The following is an 18358-nucleotide window of genomic DNA, read 5'->3' on the forward strand; positions in this document are numbered from 1 at the left end:
AATATTTATGGAACAAAAACTCTGAGTTTTATATGAGCCATATGAGTCAAAGTTGGAGTGGTTGGTTGTTAAGAGTAATAAATAACTTGATTCATTGATGGTTAGTCAGATACTATCCTTTCCACTATCTCTTAGTTGTTCCCTTCATCATCTCATTCTCAATTTGAAGAAGTGAGTGGTCCTGGGGCCAAACACTATACTAGTGCATGTCCCAACTAATGTACTATTGTCTATCTCATTAAAGAATAAAGGGACGTCGAAAGACTAGGATTTAAACTGAGTTGCTAGCTAGGAGTTGGTGCAGAATACTTAAAAAGGTGATACAATAGCGTAGCATTACTAACCACCATTGCAAGACGACATAAGCACTGAAGCAAACCCAGTGAGGATGGAGATTGGAGGACCATCCTCTGGGCTAGCAGGACAACTTGGAGAAGAACTTTTTCATTTACAACTTTGAGTTTCTTTTATATCTCCAGTTATAGATAGATATCAACATGACCTATGGCTATGTCACAGTCACAACTCAGAAGGGCTTATCCTGAATCTTATCCATGTGGTTTAGATTCTCTAGAGACTTTATTCTTTTTAATTATTAAATCTTAAAGAAATAGTTAGGGATTTTTGCAAGTACTCAAATATTTTTATAAGCTTACAGAGAGTCAATTTAGCTATCCTATCATGTTTAGGACTATAGATACTTGATACCCTTGCTATTTTTATATTTTGACTCTCTTAACTGTCACTCTGTATTACTTTCACCCATTCAATAAAACAAATTAGACTCCTTAATAAGTTATTTAATTATATCACTAAGCCTCCTCTATTAAAATTATTAAATATTTTAACTGACTAATTAGGTAGACAAATATGTTCCTAATTTTTCTTCTCACTTCTGTTAGAAGTGAATTTTCAAGAAATTATAGAAGATCAGTTTAGAATTTAATATTTTGTCCATCTTTTAAGTTAGGCAAGTCTTTGAGATTATTTTCATTAGAATTTGTAATAAAATATTTTTTGATATTTTATTACAAATTGAGGGGATCAAGACATAATTACTTGATAGGTGAAAGTGATATATAATGATAATTGAGGGGATCAAGACATAATTACTCCTAATTTTTTGGTTAATTGTTTTGTATTTGGGTCAAAGTTTAAGTAATCAGGAACTTTTCAAATTCCAAACAAGTTTTAAACTAAGCAGCCTCCATTTAAAAATACACAGCTTTTATGTTTATGGCCGTTATCTCTACCATCGGTGAGCCGTACTCCACGTGCTAAACGTCACGTGCGCCGCATGCGGGCTCGGGCTCTGCATCCCTCCCATGTGAAGCCAGCCTCCTTTTAAATCGCTACATTGGTTGGCGGTCCGACCACGATCCCACTCGGTCAGGCTACGGTTCGCACTTTTCCTATTTCACCCCTGAAGCTTCCTTTTATTATCAAAACTACCCCTTCTGATCTAATATTCTGTGACCGCATCAATTCAACGGACGTGATTTATGAGATAACCTTCCCGTATACGATCACGTCGTTTAAGAATTAACATGCTCTTTGCGTGTGTGTGTATATATATATATATATAAATATGCGATTACTTCATCAAATAGATATCTCTCATGACCTATTGCTGCTTCTCATTTGGATAAAACAGAGAGATATTTTATGCTAAATATTAAACTATTTAGAAGAAAAGATTAAATTAACCTTAATGACTCTCGTCAAGCTTAGATTAAAATTAATTTTAAGTCTAAGGCAAACGATTAAGTTTAGGTGGAGCCTATTATCATGGTTTAATAAATAAATTCGAGCATATTTCAAATCAAATATGAATTAAGCTCGAACTAAGTTTGAGCGTGATCCTACAAGCTGGATTATGCTCTTCACTCCTTTTACTCCTCTGAGACCAAAACTATTTCAAAATCCAGCTCCAACCGATGGGGTCCACCGTATCTTGCTAGACAACGGCAGCAGTAGGGTCCACGTAGATCTCCATCCCTCATCGGACGGTCACAACGTCGCCTTCGTTACGACCGTTCGGGGGGTTTCACTTCCAGGGCATTATCGTCATTTCTCCACCTGACAGGCGCGCGACAGATCCGAGATGTCTACACGATACGAACGAAGATTACCGGAATAATTCAAATTATTATCCAAATTAATCAAATAATTTGCCACCTATAAAATGACCTCCTCCTCTTCCTCTTCCGTTATAATTTGATTCTCTTTTTTCTTTTTCTTTTTTTACCTTTTCTTTTCGTTCCTTCCCCAAAACTTCCTTCCCAGATTCGAATTCGCCGCACTCGTAACCCTACCAATGTCGATCCCCGTCGAGAGATCTTAGGAATCGCCGGGAAATGGCCGGACCGCCGCCGGAATCTTCACCTGCGTCTAGGGCTTCCACGTATCTAATGGCGGCGATCTCGACGGGCTGATCGATCTATCCGACTCTTACTACCATGGCTGGAAAGGGGAATATGGAGAGGATCCTTAGGGGAGTGCGCACGGTGTTCTTTGTCGTGACCATGGTGGCGTCGCTGCTCGTGCTGTCAGCGCCGGTTCTCGTTGCCGTCGGCGACGTGGTGGTATCGATGGCTCTTGCCTCGAGGTTCGCGTGCGTAAGGTGCTACGGCGTGAGGGGCCATGTGGCGAGATACGGATTCAAGACCTCGTTGATGGATGTACCTCTCATTTCGATCCTTAGATCCCTCATAGTAACATGTGGGTTATGTTTCCTTCCTATTTCTAATGATTTCCTTACTCCAGTTTTGAAATAATGAAAGATGTGGAAATATGAGTTTTGGCGAAATTTGCTCTAGAATCGTGGAAAAGTGTTTCATCTTTTGATGCGATCGGATGAATAAATATCTTCTTATATGCTTTTATATGGGAAATGTTGTTCGATTTATAAGAAAAATGAAGTGCCGAGGCTAAATTTTGCAGTAAGTAATTTAAGTATTGTTTCTTTCGAGAGTTTCTGGACTAGAAAGTTTATAGAAATCTTTGGTGAGATTGATCTCCTGAAAGTTGCAGAAAGATTTTTTCCTTTTCTTTTCTAACAACCCCCGATTTTTGGCTGTTGGTTTGCACGGTGAGTGAAGATTACTGAAGTAATTTTGCCAATTTGTTATAAGTAAAGAGATAGCTCTATGATAGTATCATATATCTGAGTCAATATTACGAATCTTTACTGTTTTTCTATGTTAGAAACGTTACGCTTTCTTAATTTCTTGTTTTCATTTTTTGAATGCACCGGCACCTTTAATCTTCCATCATAGTCATGTTTTATGGTTGCAGGTGTTTACACATTATGTGATGGTCCTGGGATTTCTTGCGGTCCCTATCTTGGAACAGCAACGCTGTGTTCCTTAGCTTCTGTTGTTGTCCTCTCTATCAAGGTTTGCGTTTTTACTCCTATATCTGAGTTTGGGACTGAAAATCCACCAAGTTTGGCTAGCCAGAAGCTGCACCTGAAGAAATCGTGGGGGATGCCTGTTCTTTTCCTTTCTTCATTGGTTTTTGCTCTTGGTCACATCGTGGTTGCTTACAGGGCGAGCTGCAAAGCACGCAAAAAACTTCTATATCACCGTGTAGATCCAGAATCTGTACGTCCACTTTATTCATATTTTCACATGCATGATAATTTTCTGTAATCTGTGGTGTTATGCTCCATTTGTCTCCTTGGTTCATAGGATGATTAAGAATTACTGTTGTGTGATTCTTGACTTGTACATATTATGAATAGACTAAATGTTGTCAATCCATTTGTGTTTTTCTAATTCTTTTTTCTTCTTCTGTCTCAGGTTTTGGCATGCAAGAATCTCTTTAGTGGATACCAGAAGGTCCCCCGATCTCCCACACCCTGCAGTGGAAAAGTATACTCAAAGAGTAACTGTGAATCAAAGAGAAAGGCCATTATTTGTTATGAACGTGATCTTCCGATCAACTTCCTTGCTGACAGTGACAGCTTGTTTATTGATTGTCAAGGGCTTACACTACATTATAAGCTTAGCCTACCTGAGTCGCCTCCCTCTCTTTCTTTAGCCTCCTCACTCTACCATGACAGTCGTCATAATGCAACTGGACCTAGCATTTCCTCCTGCAGTCTTAAACTCGAAAATCCATGCTCATTTCCAGCTAAAACAAACTATCATTTCAACAAGAGCTTTAGTAACCAATATCAAAGTACATTATATGCTCCACTTTTGGTGGAATCTACAACCTCAACCTCACCTATCCACTTATCAGATAATACTCCTCCATTGAGTTCTGATGCCAATGACGATGTATTTTCTTGTAAATCAGTGAATTTCTGCATTGAGGTAGAAGAAAAGGAGAATTTTGGTATTGTGTTAGTGCATGGGTTTGGAGGAGGCGTGTTCTCATGGAGGCATCTAACTAGTTTGCTTGCTAGACAAGTAGGGTGCACAGTTGTGGCCTTTGATCGACCTGGGTGGGGATTGACATCACGGCCTTGTAGGAAGGATTGGGAAGACAAGCAATTGCCAAACCCATATAAGCTTGAATCCCAGGTGATTCTTCTACTCTTCTTATCAAGTATAATATGTTTCCATTAAGACATGTCTGTTACTAGAATGAAAACTTATAGACTGCTTTTGTCATGCATATAATGGATTCATCTGTCCAGTAATTATCTGCCTTAGTAAAGTTTAAATGTTTAGTGCATGCTATACATCATTATTGTTGAGTTGAAATTAGTTTTGCTGTTTTGGACTTGTATTTCATGCCTAGAAGTTAATTCTTTAATCATTTTCTCAAGTCCTACTTATTTATTTCAGCACTTGTATCTGATTTCCTTGTCATTTGGTTTTTAGCTTATACTTAGTGGGCAATCATTTTCTCATTGGAGATTTATTGCCTTAGTAAACCTTGATATGTAGCCTTTGTGTGAAACTCATACAGTTTTTCTTGCTTAATAAGTAACATACTTGGAATATTGTTTTTAAAATGTTGATATTAGAGAAATTAAGATGTTATCCTTGCCATATTTGATGTTAGTAGGTGTTTTGCACACCTGTACTGCACAGTGGCATGTTTTTCCTAATACAATGGTATATTTGGGATATCTTTTGGTTTCACTGTACTATGTATTTGAGTTTGGTTTATGGCAAGCATCTTTCATTGGAAGTAACTTGTAATTTTCTAGGAATTCACTTAATCTTGAGATGTGGTTTCTGCAAATATGCCACTTAAGCTTCTTTCGTAAGTAGTTTTGTATTTTGCAAGTTGCAACAAATTCATTTAAGCTTGAGATGTGTTTTCTGCAAATATGTCATATCCTCCTGCAAAAATCTCAGTGACTTAAAATTTTGCATGTCACTCGTACCATTTTGAGGACAAAATGTTTTCATGATGCTTATATTGATCTATCTGAGATGCATTTTTATGAGAAAAATGTATGAGTCTACTGTCTGATATCTTATGTGTCTCCAGATTAGTATATTGATAAGTTAGAAGTTATTTATAGAACTTTTCTGCAATGAGTTAATGTTCAAGGTGAGATAACATATATAGCAGGATGGAGGATTCATGCTAAACATAAAAATAAAGGATAACAACATATCTACTCCTCTTTGAGGATGAGATGGTAGAAATTGGTTTATCTTCCAGGGAAAGATCATATCAATAGCGTGCAACAGTCTGTGAGGTCATAACCACCTATCAGTAACATTTTTCCCAGCTGCTGCATACATCAAATATGTTCAAGATTCAGAATTCTCATGTGTTCTCCTTCAAAGCTTTTCCACCATGCATTAAGACAGTTATCCTACATTTCTATTCAGCAGTTATTTATTTATTTTGAGCAGTTTTTAATAGTTGGGACTAATTGTTGTATTTTTTTAAGGCTGATCACTTTTTCTTCTTATATAACCTTTTGCAGGTTGATCTTCTTATATCTTTCTGCTTGGAGATGGGCTTCTCATCAGTAATATTTGTTGGTCATGATGATGGAGGACTAATTGCTTTGAAGGCTGCTGAAAAGATCTGTGGCTCTTCTGATTCTAACAAGGTAAGTAACTATCTGACTCCATTGCAGTCTATTTCCTTATTATTTGCTATGAATAGCCACATCAACTTTGTTTTATCTAGCATTTTATCATATGATTTTGTGCCATTTGTCAACAATGTTCCATGTAGAAACATCTTCGCAATTGCCAAGGGTATTTTAGACTAGGTCTAAACTTGCAGCCTTGTGCTATTCATATTAATTTAAATATCCTATTGGTTGTTACAAGGTCAATTTTGTTGCTTAGTCTTATTTTTTATGTAATTTTATTGGGAAAAACTCTATTTTTTTGTCTTCTCTCCTTCTTTCCCTTAAAACAATTTCCACAATGCCTTTTTTTTTAGCTAATATGCATGTTTCTATTAGGTGAAAGTCAAGGGAGTGGTTCTAGTCAGTGTCAGCTTATCTAGAGAAGTTGTCCCTGCATTTGCTCGGATCCTGCTGCATACTCCACTTGCAAAGAAGCACATGGTTCGCCCTCTGTTGCGCACTGAAATTACTCAAGTGATTAATCGTCGTGCATGGTATGATGCCACCAAGCTAACAGCAGATGTTTTGAATCTTTATAAGGTAAAGTACTTTGGTATAATGTTTTGCATATATTTTATATGCTGGTGTAGTTCAAAATTATTTCACTGTTTCAAATTTTCTTTTCTCTTTTGGTGGGGTGGGGGGAGTGTGCCTGGTGTTTGAGATTATGGATTGACCGGTTGTGTTTAAGGATTTATTGTATATCTGTTTACTGTTATATTGTCCTTCAGATATCTTGGTGAAAGCTAGTTTCCTGCAGAACTGATGTTCTTGGAAAATTGTAATTAGTGTGTTTGTGTAGATTAGCAGTTATAATTGGTCAATATATTTTGCTCAAGTATTGACTTAAAATGAAATTCTTCCATTTAGGCACCATTATTTGTGGAGGGCTGGGATAAAGCACTTCATGAGATTGGACGCCTGTCATTTGCATCCGTCCTCTCATCAAAAAATGCCGCTGCATTGTTAAAATCAGTTGAAGATCTTCCTGTTCTGGTTGTAACCGGTGCTGAGGATGTGCTTGTCTCTCTCAAGTCAGCTCAAGCCATGGCTTCAAAGCTTGTAAATTCTGTGAGTATTTCCTTTTGGCTCCATTTTACGTCATACAAGTACTTTATTTACTGCATATCAGTTCTAAGTTAGTCTGGAAGTTAGATTTATTATGGATGTCATTCATTTAAAAGAACGGCGCCACATGTTACGGTTACTATTTGATGATCCCACATATGACTTACTAGAAATGGATCCTGGATTACAGTATTGAAGTATTGAACCTTTTTTTCCAAGCCCAATTTCCAGTTTGATATTATTCGCCCAGTTTTTTTGCCCCTTCCTGCCAGCTCACTAAGCTTCTCAGTATAATTTTAGAAAATTAGTGTGCTTTTGAACGTGGAAAAATAAATATAGCAACCTTTGTTCTTTGCACTTTCTGGCGGACAAACTCCTTGGATCCTCTTTTGACTGTAGCCTCAAGGTAGTTTCCATAGGGTGATGTTTGAGTGAGTAAAGTGTAGGAAATTATTTTAAGCAGGTTTATACTTACAATATTTTACGTGCCATTTCACAGAGGCTTGTCGCAATATCGGGATGCGGACATTTACCCCATGAAGAGTGTCCAAAGGCACTGCTTGCAGCCCTCTCTCCTTTCATAACTAGATTGCTATCCTCATCAGACGTCTTACAAAGACAGTAGCATATTCATTCTCAATCTTTGATCCATTCTTTTTTCCTTCCAATTAGTTTCCTTGTTAATGAAAAGAGTTAGATCCCTAATCTGTTGGGTTGTGCATCTGGGTTAAGTCTGTCCTGGAGCCAGACCCCTCACTCAAGGGTTATTAGAGCTCCCATAATTTTGTTTCTTCCCATTATCGTGGCTAATTTGTAACATTTATTGGAATGGTTTCTATTAAGCAAGTTGCATTTGTACAGCCTGCGTGCATCTCAGTTGAGATTGGTCACAATTGTTAGATTTTTGTCCAGATTAGCAAGTCTTTATGTTGCCTGCACGCCTCTCTCTCTCACGCTTAATTATATATATATATATATATTTGTGAGTTGTATTTGACCAATAAGAGTTTCGGTCAGCACGTTGTGTTTGTAATGCTTGTTTTATTGAGACAAACATCTTGATTTTAATAGGGAAACATGCTATCCATGTGTGTGTGTGTGTGGATAAGATTCCTTGAGCTGGAATTGAAGTCTTCTCCAAAATATGGTCATCTAAACCTTCGATCAAGGTGGGAATGGATCAAATGGAGAAAGAACTACATGTGATGCATGCATGTGTTTCATACAATCACCAGTTGTGATGCTTCTCACTGTGATGAATACCAAATATCTAAATATTTATGTGTAATTCTTCAATTGACATGATGTTATCATCCTATATCAAACTTTTAGTTATTCCCCCAAAACATCTCAATAAACCCACTACTAGTCAACGAGTTGGCGATGCTCTTTTATCTTCCTTTTTCTCTTTTCGTTTCCCAACTTTTCACTGCGTGATTGCATTTATGAGTTGAATATGGACTGTTGACTAGCAGAGTCTTCCAAGAAGAGTCGTTTAGGGCAAGCTAGTTATCGTTTCATCCAGCCTCACGTTAACTAACCCATCATGTACCCTGAAATTATGAGATGACTAGGATTTCCTTATACTCATCATAAGTTACAAATTTATTCCCTATTTTTCTTTAGGAATTTTTTCTTCTTCTTATTTTAGATTAGAAAAGAAACATCAAATATCCTGCTGAAATAATATTCAAATAACATATAAGCTTAATTATTATTTTACCATTAAATTGATAAGATTATCTGAAGAATCCTCTCCTCATCTACACGTCACATATCTCATTCTATAAATTAAAAGTTTATCCTTAATTTTCTCATATATATTTTTTTCTCTTTTACTATTCACTTTATCTCGTTACATACTTATAAATATATAATGACACTTACAATAAATTAAAACACTTTAATTAAAATTTATATGACAAATTAAATGTATTTGAATCAATTTTGTATTATTATTTTAGATTACAAATATATACTAAAAATTCTATCATATATTAGAAGTACAATTTTAGAAGTAGAATCAAGAATTAGTTATTTTAGATTTTTAATAGAAGGAAAAGAGGCTTAACTTGTAAGAAATTTTTTAGTCTTTTAGGATACACTTAAATTTCACATCACTAGAAATGTGGTGATGTTGGTCTTCAAAGACTTAAATGACTTCTAGACCAAGACGAACCAATACTGCAGCTTCCCGAAACGTATGGAAGCGCGTTAAGAACGACGATGGAGAATTCGGTCAAACCTCCGACATCCACGCCGGCTCACGCTATTCGCGCCGCACAATGACAAAAAGAGAAACCCCACTCAGGTTCCAAATATTTCCGCATTCATCCAAACATCATGTGGAAAATACCCCAAGCACTGCAGACCGAGGGGTTTGCGTTCGATACTTCTATATAAATCTTTCCTCCTCCCCGCTTCTATCTCCATCCTTCTCGTGAGCTCTCCTCCTCCTCCTCCTCCTCCTCCTCCTCCTCCAGGTGTCGGATTCGTGGCCCGAGGTTAGTCTCCAGGTCTTCGTTTCTCTCAAAATCTAATTTTTGATCCAAAAAAGATCGTCTTTTTCTTACATTTGATAGTTAAAAGATCTTTATTTTATTTTTTCTGTTGGGTTTTCTAGCCTCTAGGTTTGTTTGGATATTTACTCTGTTTCCTTGTCATCTGGTGATCTGGGTCTTGATGGATTTAATAATGGGGATATTTCTTCTGCAGGCTTTCTGATTGCTATTGTCTTGTAGAAGAAAACATTCTTCTCTCTCTCTCTCTCTCTCTCTCTCTCTCTCTCTCTCTCATTTAATACATAATCTTAGACATGGGTGAAGGCAATGAAGCAAGCTCGGAAGCACCGTTGCTCCAAAAGTCATCAAACAAGCTCCCTGACTTCAAGCAATCCATTAAGCTCAAGTATGTAAAGCTTGGTTACCACCACCTCATCACCCATGGCATGTACCTCGTACTCATCCCCCTCCTAGCCCTCATTGCTGCCCAAATCTCCACCTTCTCCATGCAAGACCTCCGTGATCTATGGGAGCATCTTCGCTTCAACCTCGTCTCCGCCATCCTTTGCTCCACCCTCCTTGTTTTCCTCTCCACCCTCTACTTCCTCACGCGACCGAAACCAGTCTACCTCGTGGATTTCGCATGCTATAAGCCCGACGAAGCCCGGAAGTGCACCAGGGAGAGGTTTATGCTCTGTTCTACGTCCGTCGGCAAGTTTTCGCAGGAGAACGTAGACTTCCAGCGTAAGATCATCGAAAGGTCGGGCCTTGGAGATGCAACATACCTTCCCGACTCCGTTCGTAACATTCCTTCGAATCCTTCGATGGCGGAGGCGAGAAAGGAGGCAGAAATGGTGATGTTTGGAGCTCTTGACGAGTTACTCGCCAAGACCAACTTGAAGCCTAAGGACATTGGCATTTTGATTGTGAATTGCAGCTTGTTTAATCCCACGCCATCTCTTTCTGCAATGGTGGTGAACCACTACAAGCTCAGGGGTAATATAATTAGCTACAATCTTGGCGGAATGGGTTGCAGTGCTGGTATACTCTCTATAGATCTTGCAAAGGATCTTCTTCGAGCCCACCCCAACACCAATGCTGTAGTCATCAGCACGGAGAACATCACTCTGAATTGGTATTTCGGCAACAACCGGTCGATGCTCGTCTCGAACTGCTTGTTTCGCATGGGCGGAGCTGCGATTCTCTTATCCAACAAGAGTTCCGATCGACGACGGTCTAAATATCAATTAGTACACACAGTTCGCACGCATAAGGGCTCTGATGACAAGTGCTTCAGCTGTGTCACTCAAGAAGAGGATGCAGAAGGGCGTGTTGGTATTTCTCTATCCAAGGATCTGATGGCAGTTGCAGGAGATGCTTTGAAGACCAACATCACCACATTGGGCCCTCTTGTCTTGCCCATGTCTGAGCAGTTCCTCTTCTTCGCCACATTAGTAGCCAAGAAGCTTCTTCAGATGAAGGTTAAGCCTTACATCCCCGATTTCAAGTTGGCATTTGAGCATTTCTGCATTCATGCAGGGGGGAGAGCTGTTCTGGATGAATTGGAGAAGAACTTGCAGCTATCAGAATGGCATATGGAGCCATCTAGGATGACACTATACCGGTTTGGTAACACTTCAAGTAGCTCTCTTTGGTACGAGTTGGCCTATTCAGAGGCCAAAGGAAGAATGAAGAAGGGAGACAGGGTATGGCAGATCGCCTTCGGGTCGGGCTTCAAGTGTAACAGCGCGGTATGGAAGGCTCTCAAAAGTGTGAATCCTGCAAAGGAGAAGAACCCGTGGATCGATGAGATTGATACGTTTCCAGTGGTGGTTCCTAACATCTCCCCGCTTTGATCTCTCACTAACTACCATGGCATGTCTCTGCTTCAGGACATGAAACTTATTCTGTTGAATTTGTAGCAGTTTGTATAGGAATTTATTTTTCAAAAGTGTATGTTGTTGGAGGATAACTATATTGGCTACTCTTTGTAAACTTAATCTGCTGTTCTTGGACTAATTTGAGGGGGTGGTTGAGCTCCTTCATTCCATCTACAGCTTTAAAAGTTTCATCTGCAGCATCTACTACAAACATGGCAGTGCAGTGCATTGCATACACATAGAGAGAATAAAAAGTATGTGCAGATACAAGTTTAGCTAGTTCAGAATTCAGCAAAGTTCATTTTTTAACGTAATACCTAGGAGTATCACACGAGATAAATTTTGGCTGCTCATGTTCCTTCAAGAAAGACAGGAAGGAGAACAACTTCAGCTGTAATCTTCTTTTTCTTTTTTTCCTTTTAAATTCTCAAGTTTCCCTTCCCTATACATCAAACAACCAAAGAAAGGAAGATGCTAAGCTTGTGATGTCAAACTAATTCATTATAGAGATTGCTCAAATGAAAGAGAAGATGCTTTAACAAGTGAGAAAACTGACAGATCCACAGCTTAATTTTCAGCAGTAGTAAAACAGATATATTACAAGTTGGCAAGAGCTAAAACAACATTAAAATTTTCTTACAGTTAACTTTGCTGCGGTTGCATTGTGAGCGTAAACATAGGTGCCACTGGGAAAATGTTGTTCGCATATAACTTCTGCAAACTCACCTCACGAGGAAAAAACATAAGAAGCTAACTGATAAAGATCCCTCAGATTTATTTTAATTAGCGCCATGTCAATCATAACTCATCCTGTTCTATTGCACATCACAGACCTAATTGCGCTGATCTTCCCTCGTACTACCTTTAACATAATGCCCACACATCTGGATGTTCCTAGATGGTCAGACTAAGCTACACAGCAAGACTTCATAAAGACAGGAGCCATAAAATTAATTGCTCTTCCCACCATTTGTGTTAACTTCTCTAATCATCACTGACTAGAACAAGATGATCACCATCTCTCAGAAGGTTCACATCATCAATTTCAGCTCCATCTTTTGTTAGGACTTTAGTAGGCAAACACCCAAATTTCTTAGCGCCAATGTCAAGGAGCTCCTTCAGTGATTCTGGTAGAAGTACAAGCTTCCCTGCAGTGTTGCCCTTCTCAGGACAGCTAATGGTTACCCGACTCCGATGGAGATAGGCACCACCGGACATCCCAATATCCCTCGGAGGAATAATTAGTCCACGAGGATTCTTGATCACGTGACCTGACGTGATAATCCCAAAAAGCGACCTGTGAAAGTTGGTAATCCATGCATCATTGCTGCTGTTTGAAGTCCCAACTCCCGGTACTGGTCTGCCTTCACAACTCATTTGTCGGATTACAGGTTCACTTTTAAATTTTCCAAGAGGAACCCAGTTGGGGTAGGCTACTGGACAATGTTGATCGGATGCTCGCTTCACTTCAAAGAGAGCTTTTATCTCCTCATGGCCCTGCTGATCGGCTAGATTTCTCGGTGTCCAACCTTGAAAGTCTGGTTTGTCTATGTCAGCTCCTTGTTCCAATAAGAAGTCAACTAACCAAGTATTCCCTTCACAGACGGCACGATGTAATGCTGTACTTCCATCTTTCCTTGGTAATGTAACATCTCCACCGTATCGTATAATGTCTTCAAGCAGCTTGATGTTGTTCTCCTCAGCAGCTGTGCAAGCATATAGGCCCATGTCACCGCATGAGAGATCTGCACCATTATCTGCTAACAGCTGGACCACCTTTTCATGCTTCCCAAGTAAAGCCTCCCAAAGGGGAACCCTCCCTTCAGAATCTGCACGTAAACAGGCAGCATTTAAAAAGCACTATGCAATCTATATAATATTATCTTCATAATATTGCAATGGGAATATAATATTGACTACTGGACAGTAGCTTGAGGTCACATGTTCCACACAAGCTTGAGGACATCTTATGATGGTTCACACACAGAAAGGGACGCTAAGAATGGATATTATATATGTAGACATAATAAATTGAACATCTTTTGTGTTGAATAGAATGGTATTTCCCATATCTAAGAGCATCTGCTAAGTTGTTGGACAAGTCCGTGGAAGGTCTATTTAGTTAACCTTTAAAGCAAGCCAATCCAGGAGATATGAACTGAACACTCAAACATGCCTTGTCTACTTAAGTTAAACTAATATTTGAATATCAAGTTTGCTACCTGTATAGTAGTGATATGCCTTCTTATCCTGCATAAAATCCTACAAGAGAAGCAAAAAGAAGTGTAATTGCATAAGTCAATTATACTTCAATTGACTTACTTGATATTCAATATACTATTTAATATTTTATATGAAATGCTTGAGTAATACCAGCCAAAGTACGTATAAATATGTGAATAACGATTTTCTATTCGGCATTCAGCGAGGGGAGAAAAACAGAAGAACCCAATAGGCAATGTGAATGCCATTATATTGAGAGTCTTCTGGCTCACCTATGTTAAGGTTAATAGCAACACTAGTTGCCTAGTCCACTCGATACAACTTCATTATGCCCCCTAATTAGGACACAGAATGGTGCTGGCATATGCGAAGAATGTCCTAAATTGTGGTAAATAGAGAAGGGATCTTTCAGGATAGTGATTAGCGGGTCTTCAAAAGAAGATTATTCAAAGGAAAAACTAACAGTACATTTTAATATGTTGATTTTCTGCAGGAAGCATATAATTAGGGTAAATAGTGAGTAACCACCCGAAACAGTACTTCAAATTGCTGCAGCATACCTCTACTATTGGGATGAGCTCCAAAGTCTAGAAGGAGACGGACACACTGAACACTTCCCTTTGATGCCGCTATATGCTGTTTATCATATAAATGGAAAGACCAAGCTGAATACTTGCTTCAGGTGACATTAAGTAGAATAATACATATGTCAGTCTGACAGAGTTTGTACTCCTAACCAGTGCTGTGCGCCCATTGTTGTCCGACTCGTTTGGATCAAAACCACGTCTGAGAAGTTGTTGCACTAATAGATCATCTCCTCTATTTACTGCAAAACATAGGGTAAGAGGCAAATCTAACCGTCCACGAGTAAGCATATTCTCTATCTCTTTTAAGACTCCCTCCGCTGCAGGGTCTTCTTTCTGCTCTTTCAAATACTGCACGAAGGTAGAATACAAACAGCAAAAAGACATTAAATGATTACTCATTACAGTACCTCATAAAATTGTAAAAACAGTTGTGGAAATATAGCTACATATAAGAAGAACAAAGCCTTTAGTCCCAAATATCCGGGTTAGATATAAGGTTATTGACTTTTGAAATGAGAATATGTATAGAAAGAGCAAATATCTCAAACCTAGTCATGAGAAATCAATAAACCATAATACATGAGAAACTGGATTATTAACCTGAAGCAGATTATTCATGATTATTGTTCCATCTCCAACATTTGACTGAACAATACTAAGAAAAATAGTGCGATTCAACCGTAAGAGCTGGCATAGTGATTTGGTTCGAACAGTGAATAGTTGGGGTCTATAGCAAAGAACCCCAATCTCTCCTACAATATTTCCTGATTTCGCTCCCCCAACAATCTGCACATTACAACCAATTCCTTAATGAAGTTAATCTAAAGAATGAATTTTCTTAACATATACACAGCTTAAAACTTGCCTGTTCCCCATTCTTGTGGTCTATTAAATCCTACAACAAAGAGGTTGATGCATCAGCTTTCAGGGCATGCATGTGTAATATATTACTAAATGCAGAAGAAACCTCTCAGCCTTGTCAGATATGAGTTCAGTGGAATCCTTTGTTTGGATGACACAAGTAATCTGCAGTTCCTAAAATTACTTCTTAAAGTAGAGCTTGCACTTACCACACTGCCGGTAACTAATATGTAAAAGTCTGTGGGTGCCTCATTCTGCAAAATCACATCTTCCCTCGGAGGAAAGTATTCAGCTTTCATCTCAGAAACCTATTATTTTACAATGTTATGTGAGAGTTTGCTTCACGATCAGTGAACCATTAGCACTTCAAAAGATTATCGAACTTATACGTTTATAATGTCTTACCAGTTGAAAAAGTAGATTATTTGAAATCCCCCGGAACAAATAAACCTTTTGAACAAGATTATAAAACAGATAGTTTGAAATGCTGGATTTAATAGCTTTTGGAAGAGCATCAAGAGTCTCTTGTTGTTGAAGGCCTTCTGAGTCCGTCCTGAACTTCAAACACAGATGAGAGATCATCTGTTCTTGCAGCCGAACAGGGAGCTGGTTTCTTTGAGCAAAACCAGTGGCAGCTTGAATTGTATCCCTCTGCAGTTCAAAAGGAATCCACCAGACATAAATTTGTATAGAATAAAATTATCCATGACTTCATACTAAGAAAAGGCAACTCAAGAGTATTTGTTAGAAAAACTCACATATTTTCTAGTACGGCTTGTCCCATGGACAACCAAATTGGTCATATTTCCAATCAAATACGCTGTCAATCCAAGGTTGAAAAGCATGTAGATAATGTCAAAAACCATTTCTCTTGTGTTTTCTGCATGCAAGTCTCCATAACCGACAGTCGTTAGGGTGGTGATTGACCAGTACATTGACGTCACGTACCGGATCCACAGGCTTTCATCATGAAAATCAGGCACTGTATTGCCAATCCACGTCTTGCTGGGATCATGATACCTATCAGCAAGAAGATAATAGAAGCATCCAGCACAATGGACAGCAAAAAGGGTCACCTATATGATTATCACAGAATGAATGAGAAAGGTATGACAGAAAATTCCATAAGAACAGAACGGAATTTGCTACTTACACAAACAAGCTTTGCACATCGAACCCAAAAGTAGTTGAAGTTTTTATCCTTCTCCAATCTGGCAAGACAAAAATTTGACTCGTGTTAGTGTCACAAACAGTACTAATAATGCATAAAGTAACAAATTGCTTAACAATACCATAATGGTTTAAGAGCTAACTAGCTAAGGGGTTTCCCTTCCAAGTTCCAAGACATTATAAGGGCAAAGGAAAAGCTTTCTAGTAAGGTATGTGGAAGAAGCTACATCTAAAGGTTTCTTCATTCCCTGAAACAAGCATACCTAGAAAAAAGTGCGCTAACTCTTCGAAGGCGCCACAACCGAAGCATGTTGAAGAATCCATATGACCCGAGCTTTGCAGGCAGAATTTTTCGAGCAATTTCTGAAGGGATAGTGGAAGAGACATCGAGCATAAACCAGATGCTTGTATACTTCCAAGCAATTTTCTTAGGGTTGTCTATGAGCAGATAGGTTGCTCTGTCTAGATAGGCGACAAAGAATGTCAGAATGATATCAATAGCGAAGAATCCATTGACAATGTTATCAGCTGCAGCTAGATATCCCGTTGGTTTCTGAATGAAACCAAATTCAAATGGAGATACCCAAGAGGAATAAATGACCAGGACGATAAGAAAGGTCTCCCAGGCTCTGCATAAATATCAGAACCGACTTTAGGGAAGAAGCTTGGACACACTAAATCTTATTTCTTCTGTAACATTCACTGTATATTCTTGCAAGTTACAATACCAAATTAAACCCCATCTAAGAGAATGGGATGAAAGCTCAGAAAACATACAAACATTTTCTATTTCAACGCATTAAGTATCTCATAGACAAACATCTTCTTTCTCTTACGAAACTCTTCTCTTCCTAATACCGCAGGTTCAATGAAATAGCTCAATCCGAGATGAATATTATTATCAGAACCTCTAAAAAGAACGAAAAAACTTTTGCTTTCTATGTGAGAAATCCTCAATTATTTACTGCAAATCAAGTAAAAGAAGAGGAAATATTTTATATATATATATATATATAAAAACACCGTAAACAATAGAAATGTACTTCCCAAGATTCCGAACAAAAAAAGAGTTGCTGCTTCCTATAAAATCGCAAGATAAAAGAAATTAAGAATCTTGAATAAGAAAACAGAAGAAAAAGAAAAGTTTCTTTATCCTCAAACAAACTCATGCAATATCTTATATCTCGAGCGAAAAGTCGAAATTTCTTCGCTCCAGAGCAACAACAAGAACAAAATAAAAATCAAAACAGAAATCAAAAGACAAAGGAACAAACTCGATAAGATCTCGTTACCTATATCTCCGATCATAAGGAGAGACAATAAACCTTCGGAGCTTGCTCCTCCGATTACTCCGCGCCCCAAGCGGAGGAAGGATCCCGCTCGACAAGCTGTAATGGCTTCCGTCCCTCGAGAGCTCCTTCTCCGCTGCCTCCTGCCAACACACCGTTAAGGGTATATTAAACCCTCCTCCCCTCCCCTTCTCCGCCATCGCTCTCCTCTACCAATAACTCCACCTCAAAACCCCGCCAAACCCCCTCCCCTCTCTCTCTCTCTCTCTCTCTAGAACTTAATAACGTGGTTATTGTCGTTAATCTCCGCCATGGGGAGACCTCCCTCCTCTAATGTTTCGCTTCTACTAAGCGTGTAGGCCTACCGCGTTACGCGCCACGCCGCTCTGTTTTTAATCTACAATATTTTCTTTCCTAATTTCCCCCTCAACTTTTAGCAAGTAACACCTCTGTCCTTTCCAAATCTAGTAACCTTAGAGGGTAGCTGAGGAAAACGCCGCCGGTTACCGGTCAGAAAAGGTAACCCCGCGAAATGTCCGAATTTACTCGGTTTATTTAATTAAAAAATAAATAATACCCGTGACCGTGAAACCCAAAAATAAATAAATGGGAATCTTTTATTTTGCCCCTTCCAGTTTTGCCTAATTTCCATTTCCAGCCCTTCTTTATTCGCCTACCTGAATTACTATTATACTCTTAGATATTTATATTCATACTCGTT

At 38.6% G+C, this 18358-nt stretch overlaps 3 protein-coding genes across 8 annotated transcripts; 2 read left to right on the forward strand and 1 right to left on the reverse strand.

Annotated features, from left to right (window-relative positions):
* The first annotated feature begins 2138 nt into the window (after positions 1-2138).
* On the forward strand, positions 2139-7986 carry LOC140787587 (uncharacterized). The gene is made up of 7 exons (XM_073136584.1): positions 2139-2721; positions 3298-3605; positions 3804-4532; positions 5903-6031; positions 6395-6598; positions 6929-7129; positions 7626-7986. The coding sequence occupies exons 1-7, from the start codon at positions 2460-2462 to the stop codon at positions 7749-7751; spliced, it is 1959 nt and encodes a 652-aa protein (XP_072992685.1). The 5' UTR covers positions 2139-2459; the 3' UTR covers positions 7752-7986.
* Positions 7987-9449: 1463 nt separating this feature from the next.
* LOC140787199 (3-ketoacyl-CoA synthase 11-like) lies at positions 9450-11627 on the forward strand. Of its 2 annotated transcripts, none has more exons than XM_073135998.1 (2): positions 9450-9630; positions 9842-11627. In XM_073135998.1, exon 2 carries the CDS (start codon positions 9942-9944, stop codon positions 11481-11483), a length of 1542 nt encoding a protein of 513 aa, XP_072992099.1. In that variant the 5' UTR covers positions 9450-9630; positions 9842-9941; the 3' UTR covers positions 11484-11627. The 2 variants fall into 2 exon arrangements, with proteins under 2 accessions (XP_072992099.1, XP_072992100.1); XM_073135999.1 differs by having other exon boundaries at positions 9545-9642.
* Positions 11628-12026: 399 nt separating this feature from the next.
* On the reverse strand, positions 12027-17894 carry LOC140787198 (potassium channel AKT1-like). 5 transcript variants are annotated; one of them, XM_073135992.1, is made up of 11 exons: positions 17641-17894; positions 16612-16977; positions 16332-16389; positions 15937-16254; positions 15584-15829; positions 15388-15486; positions 15183-15212; positions 14918-15103; positions 14468-14665; positions 14291-14366; positions 12027-13336 (listed from the first exon to the last, which is right to left on the reverse strand). In XM_073135992.1, exons 1-11 carry the CDS (start codon positions 17835-17837, stop codon positions 12492-12494), a joined length of 2619 nt encoding a protein of 872 aa, XP_072992093.1. In that variant the 5' UTR covers positions 17838-17894; the 3' UTR covers positions 12027-12491. The 5 variants fall into 5 exon arrangements, with proteins under 5 accessions (XP_072992093.1, XP_072992094.1, XP_072992096.1 ...); XM_073135993.1 differs by having other exon boundaries at positions 16612-16810; positions 17641-17805; XM_073135995.1 differs by having other exon boundaries at positions 15937-16198; positions 16612-16810; positions 17641-17748.
* Positions 17895-18358: the final 464 nt, after the last annotated feature.

The sequence above is a fragment of the Typha latifolia genome, chromosome 4 (genome assembly GCF_019914945.1).
Source record: "Typha latifolia isolate L0001 chromosome 4, TyphaL0001v2, whole genome shotgun sequence".
NCBI classification, from domain to species: Eukaryota; Viridiplantae; Streptophyta; class Magnoliopsida; order Poales; family Typhaceae; genus Typha; species Typha latifolia.